Below are 13,281 nucleotides of genomic sequence, written 5' to 3'. Positions count from 1 at the left end.
TTCCATGATTCATAATAAATTTGTTTGACTGAAACATTATTTTGCATTCATATCTTGGCCAATCATATTCTTATTTTGATTCTGAACAATCATATCCCACAAATATCCTCATAACAGAAAACCTGAAGAAGACCACATTTGAATCAATAAATAAAAAATATAATGCAACAAGATAACAACCATATAATGAGTAACTAAAATATGAAAACAACACTATCATGAACCCTAGATTTCTGATTTTGAGCCACACACTCAGATATCCACATCAAGTTCCTAATCTCCTGCTCCCTCAGCCTCATGTATGCAAAAAACACACCATAATGAAACTGCATATATAACAACATAAACAATCACCATTTTCATTTTCATCCCTAATTATCTCAATTTCACTCATCACAAACACAAAAAACAGAAAAACAAACCTGTTGCTCAAATGATAAGCAAAGTCGTTTCACTTCCTCTTCATAAAATGCCTTATCAAGCATCTGACTCTCTCCATAAGATAGCTTACCAAATATATGCTGATATGGAGGATATTTCTCCATAACACCACGGACCTAAAATAGTAATTATTCCATGAAATTAGGGGTAAACAAATCGACTATAAATATTAAACTTTAATTTACCTGATCTATATCCTCACATACAGCAAGCTCCTCATGGCCATAAGGGTAGCTGTTTTGAAAGCCAATAAATAAGCACATAGAAAAAAAAAAAAAGTAGAATTTACACATTTAGATTATAGCTTGTTCTTATTATCTTACAGTAATCCAAAACTGGAATACAACTTTCTACGATCCTCTCGAGTGAGCTCAGTTCCAATGCTGGATATGGAAACCCAAGGGCAAAAGAGTAAATAAGCATGTTGAAGTTGCATATAAGCAGAAAGAAAGTCTTGAATAATGGAAGCACCTGTTTATGGTGATATTAACAGCTCTTCTATCAGCCTCGAAGGCTAAAATGTCAGACATTATTTCTGCAGTGGCACCACCTAGTTTCTGTTCCCAATTTCTAATTTTTTTTTTTTAAACTGTAAATATAAAATGATATTTGTAAATTCAGAAATAACCGATTACCTGGCAAAACTGATAGAAATCTTCAAGATATGCCTTGTAAAGGGTGTTTCTCATAATCTCAATGTTCATATCATCCAAATCCTCTGATGTAATGCACTCAGAAAAGTATGGAGCAAGTGGTGTATCCACAAGCACCAGTCTGTAGAGCTCACGCATATTCTGAGCAACTGCCAGGGTGGCAATACTGAAGAAAAATAAAAAGTATTAAAATTTACAATAAGCAGAAAAATCAAGAAAATGAGTTTACTAGATTGTTACCTGTCAAACATCCCCAAAGGGTGGCATTTCTCCAATAGTTCTTGAACATCTCTCTCATGTAGAGTTCCAGTAACAATGAGGACAACATTGTCAATCATGTGACCATATCTGAGGGGAAAACAAAAGGTTAAGTCCCAAACAAAGATGAATATGCAAGAATGCTTGTAACATATGGATTATATAAAGTTAGAAGTATAAATAATTTTACTTACGTTATATATTGTAGGAAGGTTGACAAAGGCTCGGTGGCTTGGCATAACATGTGCTTATACTCATCAACCAATTTAAGAGTGCATTTTTCTACAATTGTGGTTGTATGCAGAGGTGAAGGTTCTGCAAGAGATCAACAAAACAAAGTTAGAAATCAAGAACGAATCCTGCAAGCATCAGATCTAGAAATCAGATTGATCCATGGATGCCACTTTGCCAATCGTTGAAACAAAAACTAATATCACTAACAAACCAAATCTCAAAAAGGTACATAGATGCCGCCTTTCTGGAAAGTACATTGACATAATAAGCTTATTGGAAAAATCAACTATTATGAACGGATTAATACTGAACCTAGATACTTTAATACCTAATAACTGGTCTATGTATATCATCTTTAATTCGTGTCCAAATCTTGATTTCTTTTTGTGTTGAAATAAATAAAGTTTGGGGAAACTGCTTCAGAAGCCATATCTAGATTATAATAACAGAACACGCGAAATCCCTATAAACAACGAAATGTAATACCGTTTTGAAGATATGGTCCGTATTCAGTAGCGGAGAGATGCATCTTGATGTCATCGAGGGTTTCGCATTGACAGAGATTGTTGTAATCAGCAGCGGTCAACAAACCAGATCTGTGGCCCCTGACAATTGCTTCGAGGTAACCCCCATGGATGTTGAATGTCATAGCTTCGAACCCGTACATTTTTGTCTGATGATATGATCAAGAAGTGATGCGAGAACCTTGACAATGAAGATTGGAAAATTAGAATTTGCAGTAATCAGAGGATGAAGACGAAAGGTTTGATCTTCTACGATCAATTTTTGCATATGAATCAAAATTCAGGTATCTGCCACGACGCTACCGGTTTACTTGTCCCAAATGAGATTGATAAAAAAAATAAAAACACACACAAAAGGTAAAAATAAAAACAGGATTAAGGGTTATTTCCATACAAGACCCTATATTTTGACTTTTTTTCATTTTAAACCTAAAAAGATTTTCTTTTTTGAAAAAGACCTAACTTTTATGCGTTACTTGTTATTTCAAAACTAGCAGGTCACCAATAGATAAATTAGGTATTTTTGTTTCATAAAAACCTTATATTTTATAGTTGTTTCCATTTTAGACCTAAAATGTTTTTTTTTCAAAATAAACTCAACTTTAAAATAGGTTATAATCTTCAAGACCAAATATATAAGGTACTTGTTGGTGTAATTGTTGACTACACCCAAAAAGAAAATATACATTTATACACTAAAAAATGTTATCTAACTTATTATCCTTTGAGCGAATATCACCTAGAAGAATTGCAAAATTTTATTTTTGTTTAAAAGATATAATTAAACTTTATCTTGAATATATATTATCATTAAACATGATATATTGTTTATAGAAAATGTTATTATTACCGATAATAAAAAATTTGATGTTAATTTGATATTTTTTGGTAACATGAATAATACATAGCTAAGAAGAATTTTTTAATATAATAACAAACTTTTTTTATTTGTAGAAAAAAATACCATATAATTTAACAAACTGTATACAAAATAATTTTTTTAGTTTGTCTATTATACGTATTTGGTGAGTTTGGACATATTTCTCTCTCTCACTTTTCTATATTATTATTTTTTTGCCGAATTTTTTAATCAATTTTTTTACAACAGTTAATAAACGCACTCACTATCATACTCCTAAACCAAAGCCATATAATATTTTGTATCATTAGCCCATTATTAAATAATATGTTATAATTATATCAAATAAATACATAAAAATATTAATCCTAAACATTGTATTAGTTTTGTTTATATATATGAGATTCAAGTTTAAGGCGTTCTTAAAAAAATGTTAACATCACATATGAATACATAAAACTATATTTTGGGAATGAAACTGTTTGAGCATAAGTTAAAAATCCAAATAACAAGAATGATACCGCACACTTAAATATCAAAATAGTATGGTTGACATTATTAATAATGGTTGGAATGTTGTGAATGAGCAAAACTGACAAAATTATGAAATTTTGTTGTAGAGAAAAGAAAATTGAATTGTTGGCCTACTACCTCATTTTATTAATCTATCTTATGTATACATGGTGTTTAGATCAATACATGGTGTTTTTATATCATTGTTATTGAATCTTAAGGATAACTATTACCAAAATAAAATTTAGGGTTTCATTTTAATTTGAAAGGAAATAATCACGTTTTTATGCAAGAACAAAGTTAAGTTTCATTAAATCGGTGTAGTTAAGTACCTTGTACAACTAGTGTTAAAGGTTGTAACCAATTTTAAAATTGAGTTTATTTTGAAATTAAATATATATATATATATATATATATATATATATATATATATATATATATATATATATATATATATATATATATATATATATTAGGTCTAAATTGGAAAAAAGTATAAAATGTAGGGTTTTTTATGAAATGAAAATACATGATTTCCCTTTTGGTAACCTGCTAGGGTCTAAAATAACAAGTAATAGGTAAAAGTTGGGTCTTTTTCGAAAAAGAAAAAAGTTTTAGGTCTAAATAGAAAAAAAAAATCAAAATATAAGGTCTTTTATGGAAATAACCCTTATATAAATGATCTTGTTTTTCAAAATTTTGATTTTAGTCCCTAACTTTTTTGATTACTTAGATGTAGAGATGAAAGTGAGTCTAAACTCGGCCCGTAAAACCTATAACCGGTTATTGAGATTTTGTAGAACCGAAAAACGGACCGATATATAAGAACCGGTTGTGGGTAAAGTGAGTATAGAACCGGAAAACTCGGAAACATCAAAGTGGGTAGGGTGGAACTGAGTAAAGTGAGTTTAGAACCGAAAAACCCATAAAACCGAAATTTTTTGGTAATTACTTTCTACTTAGTGGGTTGAACTTTAAAAGTTTTCATATTGATATCTCGACTTCGGAATAATGTAAGTTGTTGAATATGAACCCAAAATTGACAAATTATAGTCTAAAATCATGTACAAACTCTAAACTACACTACGGAAGAAACCATATGTCAATCTAATTTTAAACGAATGAAGTGTGCATATTTTAACATTTTCACAGAAAACAAAATACAAAAACAAATAGCTGAAAAGTTGAAAATTTTCGGCTTTGATATCCCGACTTCGAGGGACTATAATTGATTGAATACTAAACCAAAAATGACAAAATTATAGTCTAAACTCATCTACAAACTCTAAACTACATGTTCGAAAAAAACCACATGTTAATCCATCTTCAAAAGAATTAGATATACATGTTTTAAAATTTTCACAAAATACAAAAAAGCTGAAAAACTAAAAACTTCAAACTTTGATATCTCAAGTTTAGGGGACTGTAAGTCATTGAATATGAACCTAAATTTGAAACAAATTATAGTCTGAAATCATGTACAGACTCTAAACTACACTCTAGAAAAAATTGTAACACAATCCGACTTTAAACAAATAAGATATGCATGTTTTAACATTTTTACATAATAGAAAGTACAAAAACAAATAGCTGAAAAGTTGAAATTTACAGCTTTGATATCCCGACTTAGGGGGATTGTCGTTCATTGAATATTAAACCAAAAATGTCAAAATTATAGTATAAACTCATGTACCAACTCTAAACTACAAGTTGGAAAAAACCATATGTCAATTTGACTTCAAACGAATTAGATATGCATGTTTTAAAATTTCCACATAATATAAAAAAGCTGAAAAACCAAAAACTTTCAGCTTTGATATCTTGATTTTGGGGGATTGTAAGTCAATGAATATAAAACTAAAAATATCAAATTTATAGTCTAAAATCATATACAAACTTTAAGTTGTTCATTAGAAAAAACGACATGTCAATCTGAATTGAAACGAATAAGAGATGCTTTAAAGAAGCTCATGTGAACCTCCAACACCAACTTTGTCCCTAAAGCTCTTAATAGCTTTTTTTATTACTCATATCAATTCTTAAACAACTAATAAGTTCTTAACGAATTTTCAAAAAAATTAAGCTCTTAGATTACTTAATTCACCATAGAATAACCAATTACATTGAGTCGAGCAGTTGGAATTGATGATTTTAGAATTGTTGCAATTCAAACTCCATTTTCTCTAAAATCATTCTCAATTAATCAACCACTGATTAACCAACATGTGCAGATCTAAGACTTCATCCATGGCATTATCCATGTATTGACAAATCAAATAGAAGTTTCCTTCGAAAACATCATGGTTTACTATTCAAGCCCTAATTTAAATGCATAAACTCAAATGAATCCAAGTTGAGAAATAAAGTGGTGGTTGTTGATGTTTTAATTATAGATTTACTTTTAAACCATCAAAGTACAACTAATTCCATCAAATTCTACGGTTCACCATTGATTCCACCATGGAGGGAGCTTAAAGCATCAATTTCCTCACTAAACCTCACCACAATCACATTTGGTAAGGTTGCATGAAGTTTTGGAGTTCGAATCACTAAATTAATGTTGGAAACAACTAAAAACTCAGATGGAGTAATGGTTTTTCAGATTTGGTTTTATATATAATCGTAGATCAACATAATGGAAATAACAGAGTGAGTTTTACCTTCCAAACTTGATGTTAGCTTAAACTTCTCAAACCATAACTTGAATTCATACCAAAATTAACTACTAACACTTCAATTATGATTTAATCGTTGATTATGGTGTTTTTCTTTCCTTCCTCGTCGGTCTCTTTTTCAAATGGAAGATAATTAACTAGTCTTTGTCTAATTATCTATCAATTTACATATCAGTTCTTCATGTTTCTTATTTTTTCACATTGGAGATTGGACACCTTCTTAACTAACCGGTACATTAGTCATTTAGATTGAAACAAACAACTAAATATTATTTATATAGAGACAAAATTGCAAAAATGGTCCATGTGGTTGTTAAAATTATGTGGTTTTGGTCCAAAAAGGTTTGATGACGCATTAGTGATATAATTTTGGATATTTTTAGTGATTTTGATCCCTATACACTTGAAATTACTTTGATACCATTATAATTATTTTTTTCCATTTTTTAATTCTTACAATACTTAACGATTTTAAATACATTTTGAAATTTAATCCCATCACACCGTCCTCTCTCCTCTACAACACCTATCTCAACCTCTCTTCTTCAAGGTTAATGGAATCGAAGCTCCCAAACCCCATATGAAAATGTTTGTCGGTCCGTCACCCTACATCGCCAGAGTTATCGACCTCTTTCCCAAATGTTACCGGACCACCGCCATTGTAGATCTAAATCAGATGAACATAAACCCTAGCCATTCTCCGTCGTTATCTTTACTTTTGTCTACGCCACCATTACGGCTTCAACAATCTCCACCGGAAGAATAACGTCGTTAGGGTTTCGACAATCTCTGATGATATCATCATTAGGTGCCATCACCATCCCTATGGGAAACCATAGTTAGAGCTTGAACCAAAACCCTCATCCATATGAGAAACATGGCGACGCTAGGTTTTTAGAAAATCAAAAGCGTGACAACGCTAGGAGATCTAAAAATGATGAAGAAGGTAGTGGTGGCAGTCGGAAATCCTCATCGCTGAAAGACGATGGGCAACACTGACGAAGAAGGTTTGGGTAGGTGATGATGTCGATGGGGTTTCTACCGTGGCAAATCTCGTCGTTTCAACTTTCCATGGTAGATCCCTTTTTTCGAACGACGACGATACGTTTTTCTTCCATGGCAGGTGGTAGTGTCCGACATGTGCTAGTGTCTGGCACGTGGTTGTGTCCGACAATCGGTGGTGTCCGACAACGGTGGTGGTAAACCTATGATGGTGGTGGTGATAAAGAGAGAGAGAGAGAGAGAGAGAGAGAGAGAGAGAGAGAGAGAGAGATGGGATAAATTTATCTAAGAGTAAGCCGTGAGGGGTGTAAGTTAGAAGGATGAGGGGTGGGTGGGTATGATTATTTTTGGATTTTTAATTAGAATAAACAGAAATTAATTAAAAGAAATTAATATATATATATATATATATATATATATATATATATATATATATATAAAGGAAAATTCGTCATTTTAAGTTGGAAATTGACCAAAACCATAAAAAATGCCAACCTTAGAGACTAAAATCACACAAGGTATTCAAAATTGGACCAATGACGCACCATTAATTTTTTTAGACCAAATCATATAATTTTGAGAACCACAAGAATCATTTTTGCAATTTTGTCTTAGTTGTAAGCTTAGCTACATTAAGTATTCCTATTAGAATGACCAAGAGATATATTTGAAACTGGGTCAGTATATTTAAAAATTTTATATAGATAAAAAATAATACATGTAAAAAAAACCAAGATATTGTGTAAGTAATTAAGAACTAATTTGTTAAGCAAAATAAATATAATAATATTATTAGGATATGATTTTGTATTTTCAAATTTTGAATTGAATTTGATTTGTTACCAAAAAAATGAAATAATAAAAATCATAGAAAAATATCACATGTCAAAGAGACATTTTAAAAAAATTGACATGTGTCATGTTAGGTTTTATTTATTAAAAAATATAGATTCATGTTAGAATAATGTATCATTTGTATAGGTTCAACTGAATATATAATATGTTGTAATGTAAAAAAAAATCAAATGTTATATAAAAATATATCAATATTGGTCTTTAAATATAAAAGTATTTTTTTCTTATATACTTATTTATTTAGATATGAATAAAACGTTAAAAAAAACAAAAGAAAGTAACTGCCAGCGTAAATTAGGGAATGTATTAACATAAATTAAGAAATATTCAAAAAGAGTTGCATATATTGGAACTAAAAACATACTCCAGTTAAGAACATCAATAACATGAGCGCTTTTTAATGAAAAAATATTAAAATAAAAAGCTTAGAGCAATTAAAATACGAGCTTTGTAAAAAAAAAAAAAAAACTTTTGAAAAATAAAAGCAAAATGAAAAAGTTATCGAAAGATACAATAAATTTTTGTATTTTGAGTTTTTTTATTATTAAAAAGTACAAGTAAAAAGCACCCTTATTATGGATGCTTTAATTTTATCTCCATTATAAAAGAATTTTTTCAATTTGTTACTGTGTGATTGTAGTATAAGTTCAAGGATGAGCAAAATGACTGAATCGGTTGGAACTGGTTTGAATCGGACCCGACCTGGGAACCGGTTTCGGCTAAAATCAAGAACCGAACCGGTCCGACGGTTCTACCAGTTCCCGGTTCCTACCGGTTCTTGTCGTGTCTTCAAATGTTGGAACCGGTCCTCGAAAAATAGCATCATACGGTTCCGGTTTTTGCCGGTTATATCGGTTCCGGTTCCTACCTATTCCCGATTCCTATAATCCACAAAAATAACGTTTCGGCCCCGATCCGACCGGTTCCGATGCCGGTTCCGGCCGGTTCCCCGATCTATATGCTCATCCCTATATAAGTTATCTATATAAAGTTGGTTAAAAAATTATATGACCCACAAAATCATTAAAAAACTTCATAACAAGAGTTTATTATTAAGTAACAACTTTACATATATAAAACTTAACTTTAAAAAAGCTTCTGAAACAGTTTTTTCAAGTTTTATAATCTTTTCGGAATAAACAACTCTTAAAATAACTCACAAAAGTTCATATTATACATGCTCTAAGTACAATTATTTGTATTATAATTTATATTGTTGTTTTGTGAGGCTGATTTGCCCCTTATTATTACATTTATAGGGGATTTACATGTGTCCATAGTTTTTCTATTATTTATTATTATCCTCGTGATCTTGATGTTTTATATTCAATAAGCCCGATCTTATACTTCATAAATAAAGCTATGGTTTTTATTTGAATATATATATATATATATATATATATATATATATATATATATATATATATATATATATATATATATATATAAATTAATTTTTTTGATGAAAAAAAAAACGTTTAGAAAAAACTTCAAGTGCAAAATAATCATTTTGTTGTTGTTATTGACGAATCCGTATCAAATAGTGGATTTCTTCCCGACAATTGTCCCCTTTTCTTCTTGCTTTTTGAATTAAGGCATAAAATTCAAATACAATTAAATATTTTAAAGAATAATAAACAAATATATTTAAACATATTTTTAAAATATTAAGGTTGAAAGTGACCGATAAAAACTGAATCCGCTGTTGGAACGGCCCACTGGAAAACCAAAACCATGGCCCCTGGTATTTCTTTCCCCCCCTCCATCCAAATCAACTCTTTATCTTTTCAACCAAAACAAAATCAACCTCTTTCTTTATCTTTGCTTTCATCCCATTAAAACCCTCTCCATCATCGTCACAATCACCTTGATCTTCATCTTCATCTCCAGGTGCTGCATCGTCACATCCAAAAAGATGCAGTCTTTTCCTTGAAAATCATCACCACAAAGTACCATTTCATTTTTCATTTTCCTTCTTTCTTCACTGATTCTGCTTTTTACTGTTTTTGTCCCCATCCTTTTTCTTTTCTTCATACCCAGATCGTATTTTTACTCCCTTTGGAAATTTATATCCGGTTACCAGTTAAAGAAGCTATCTTTTTTTTGTGGGGGGTTTTGAATTATCGATCAATAGTTGGTTTACCGCGTGTAACTTTGTGTTTTTTCTCTAGATTACATCAATCTATCATTACAAGTTGCTATGTTTTAGTTCGCCATTTTCGCGAGTTTTTGAAGATATCCATATCGGATTACCAGTTAAGTTGCTGTGTTTTTTCCCGGGGGCATTAGATTATACATAAACAAAGGTGGTTTTAGTGCATGCGTGTAAGTTCGGTTGCCAAATGGGCATGGAGAAAGTTTCAAAGAAAAGGAGAATGAGGCAGAAGAAAGTTACAGCGGTTCAGAAGCTTTATGACACATGCACTGAGGTCTTCGCCGATTGTGGCCCTGGAGTTATCCCGAATGCTGAGGGTATCGAACGCCTAAAGGATATTTTAAGTAAGATTTTGATTACAATGGTTATGATTCTTGATTTTTACATCGATATTCATACGCGTCTTTGCAGTTTAAGTATCTGGATCTGTTTGTGCGTATTTTTGAAAGTCCCTTTCTTGATTTTCTATTTATCGGTGCAATGAATGATCTTTATAGCGAATCTGAATGATCAAAAACGCATTGTGATCTGTAGGGTTGGTGTAGTTTGAATTTTGATTTCCCCATTTCAGGGTAGATTTAATTGACTACATCTTTCCGATGCGTTTATTCAATTTGATGTCTTGTAGCTGTAGGTTGTTTAGTTGCCGTTTTGAAATTAGTCCAATTTTGACCAATTGTTAAATGGGATAATTTTGAATTTTGATGTTTGATAAATCTTTAAACAGTTCAAATGTTTTGTTAAATTTGCTATATATGTATGCATATGTTGAATTTAGTAAGCATTGGTTAGAATCTAAAAAGTCTGAAGTCAATTCTGATTATAGAAAGGAGTACAGGTGTACAACCAAATGAAAATGATGGAAGATATAGAAACCTTTGATACTCTGTTCATATTTAAGCTAACAATCTTCTGCTTTTAGTTTTTATTCATTGAATTTTCTTGAAATTTAATTCAAAATGAATCAACATTTATCAAACAAAACGTTTTTCGAATGGTTACGTCTTTTTGAGATAAGTTCTCATTTATGTTTGATGGCGTAACCCTAGCGGTGCCACCACGTAACCCTATTCGGTGAACCGTTTCGTTGTCTTTTATTTGTTTAGTAAGTGTAGTTGATGAACATTAATGTTCCTTTCTCCACTTTTCTTAAAAATGTATAACCTTTTTTTTTTTAATAATATATAGACATACATTGTTGATCATGAATCTCGAAACTTGAAAGAATGACATGATTATTTATGTGTTTTCTTGATTTGATACCCACATGAATAAAACGACAATATCATCGCGATTTAAGGTTTAAGATCTATACAATGTTTAAAACGTGTCGGAAAATTTATTCTTAACTTATTTAAATGTGTCATGAGATTGTAGGGCAAAACCGTAAAATACACGAACACATTGCTTTATTTTTTCATAAATAATTTATGGGTTGGATTTTTTTTTTTTTTTAGATGGGATGACTGAAGTTGATGTTGGTGTACGGCCTAACATGCCCTATTTCAAGCTAAAAGAAATCGGAGGATTTCCTAAAATCACATACTTACACCTTTGTGAATGTGACAAATTTTCGGTATGTTTTCAACTTGATTAAAAATTTATTAAATTTAAGAAAAAAAAAGTGTTGACTTTTACCATTTTGCCATGTCAGATTGGAATCTTCCTACTGCCTCCATCGGGTGTCCTCCCTCTCCATAATCACCCTCAGATGACTGTTTTCAGTAAGCTTCTGTTTGGAACCATGCATATAAAAGCATACGATTGGGTTGATGATGCTGCTTTAATCTCTACTCCAAAACTCGATTCATCACAAGGTGAGTTCTTAACCAGAAATAGCAACTTACTTCTATAGCAATGTACTTTCAATCTTTTCTCTTACTATAGAAAGAAATGAAAGTATTTGTTTTTACATTTAAGGCTTTGATTTATTAGGAGGTGTTGGTGTTCGTTTGGCTAAACTGAAAGTCAACGCTGAATTCACTGCTCCATGCAACGCATCCATTCTGTATCCAACTGATGGTGGAAACATGCATTGCTTCACTGCAATGACGTCATGTGCAGTTCTTGATGTTCTGGGCCCACCATATTGTGATCCTGAAGGCCGACATTGCCAATACTATCGCACTCATCCTTTCATGGATCTATCAGGTTCACTTTTCATTGTTTATTTATCTTCATAAAATTAAAAAAACGAAATAAAAAAACTAACTTTTTGGTTGTTTATAAATACATAACAGAAACAGATGATGAGAAAAAGATACCAGAGGGAGAGAAGATAGAAAGCTATGCATGGCTGGAAGAGATAGATAAACCAAAAGGCTTGTCTGTGATTGGAGCAATGTACAGTGGGCCAAAAATCATCGAGAAATTAGCTTTTTAAAAATTCATGCACAAAACAGAGAAACTTTTGTCGTTTTTTGTTTTTTTTTTTTGGTTGGGTAAAGGTGGTTATGGACTTATACCTTGAAGTTGATGTATATAATTTGAGCATAACCATAGAAAAGGAAAACGTTACACCTTAATTACCTGAACTTGGAATGATGTTTTTAGGATCAGAAAAAAAAAAGCATAAAAGGAAATAGAAAAAGACATCAGATGATCAGTAAGTGTACTTTTTCTTGATATTATGGACAGACATGTTGGTGTTATAAATAGATCTTTTCCTCTTCTTTTTCTACTTTAGGAGAGACAACTTGATATGGAGATCCATGTTTTCAATAGCTGATGGATTACATATACGAGAAATCACATATTCTCTAATTTTCTTTCAAGAATTGATTAAAAAAGAGAATCAATGGATTTTATGTCATTAAAAAAAGAGAATTAATGGACATTTTATGAGTAGAAGAATATATAAAAACAAAAGATAATTGGGTATTTAATTTCTTATTATATATCAATTGCGTTTTTTTTATGATATTATCTGACTTTTTGGTTGCATATGAACCATATTTTTGAAAAGAGTGTTTTCGGATTGTGTTATACAATCTTTATTTAACTTCGTTCTGTGTGCGGTTTTTATTAAATATATAATATATATCTGTGGTGGGTAAAAAGTAAGATGTCTGCTACCACATGAACCGATTAACAAGGAAGCAAAATTGAAAGT

General features: G+C 31.0%; 2 protein-coding genes across 3 annotated transcripts; one reads left to right on the top strand and one right to left on the bottom strand.

Annotated features, from left to right (window-relative positions):
• Window positions 1-54: 54 nt before the first annotated feature.
• Window positions 55-2,449, bottom strand: LOC145087691 (V-type proton ATPase subunit d2-like). Its single transcript, XM_079025717.1, has 9 exons — window positions 2,073-2,449; window positions 1,547-1,667; window positions 1,335-1,442; window positions 1,077-1,260; window positions 913-998; window positions 765-824; window positions 627-675; window positions 423-557; window positions 55-326 (listed from the first exon to the last, which is right to left on the bottom strand). Exons 1-9 carry the CDS (start codon window positions 2,251-2,253, stop codon window positions 195-197), a joined length of 1,056 nt encoding a protein of 351 aa, XP_078881843.1. The 5' UTR covers window positions 2,254-2,449; the 3' UTR covers window positions 55-194.
• Window positions 2,450-9,775: 7,326 nt separating this feature from the next.
• LOC145087689 (plant cysteine oxidase 1-like) lies at window positions 9,776-12,824 on the top strand. 2 transcript variants are annotated; one of them, XM_079025715.1, is made up of 5 exons: window positions 9,776-10,513; window positions 11,627-11,745; window positions 11,824-11,986; window positions 12,090-12,320; window positions 12,410-12,824. In XM_079025715.1, the coding sequence occupies exons 1-5, from the start codon at window positions 10,357-10,359 to the stop codon at window positions 12,550-12,552; spliced, it is 813 nt and encodes a 270-aa protein (XP_078881841.1). In that variant the 5' UTR covers window positions 9,776-10,356; the 3' UTR covers window positions 12,553-12,824. The 2 variants fall into 2 exon arrangements, with proteins under 2 accessions (XP_078881841.1, XP_078881842.1); XM_079025716.1 differs by having other exon boundaries at window positions 9,786-10,513; window positions 12,105-12,320.
• The last annotated feature ends 457 nt before the right edge of the window (window positions 12,825-13,281 follow it).

Source organism: Lactuca serriola, chromosome 2 (assembly GCF_051521515.1).
Source record: "Lactuca serriola cultivar US96UC23 chromosome 2, Lser_US96UC23_V15, whole genome shotgun sequence".
NCBI classification, from domain to species: Eukaryota; Viridiplantae; Streptophyta; class Magnoliopsida; order Asterales; family Asteraceae; genus Lactuca; species Lactuca serriola.
The sequence above is the reverse complement of the archived record's forward strand: the minus strand, read 5'-3'. Positions and strand labels throughout refer to the sequence as shown.

Coding starts and splice junctions, on each gene's coding strand:
- LOC145087691 (XM_079025717.1), bottom strand. CDS start 2,253: ATGTACGGGTTCGAAGCTATGACATTCAACATCCATGGGGGTTACCTC. Junction 1,443..1,546: donor ACCTTCCTACAATATATAAC/GTAAGTAAAATT, acceptor TTTTCCCCTCAG/ATATGGTCACATGATTGACA. Junction 1,261..1,334: donor CCTTTGGGGATGTTTGACAG/GTAACAATCTAG, acceptor ATTTTTCTTCAG/TATTGCCACCCTGGCAGTTG.
- LOC145087689 (XM_079025715.1), top strand. CDS start 10,357: ATGGGCATGGAGAAAGTTTCAAAGAAAAGGAGAATGAGGCAGAAGAAA. Junction 11,987..12,089: donor AAAACTCGATTCATCACAAG/GTGAGTTCTTAA, acceptor TTTACATTTAAG/GCTTTGATTTATTAGGAGGT. Junction 12,321..12,409: donor TCCTTTCATGGATCTATCAG/GTTCACTTTTCA, acceptor AATACATAACAG/AAACAGATGATGAGAAAAAG.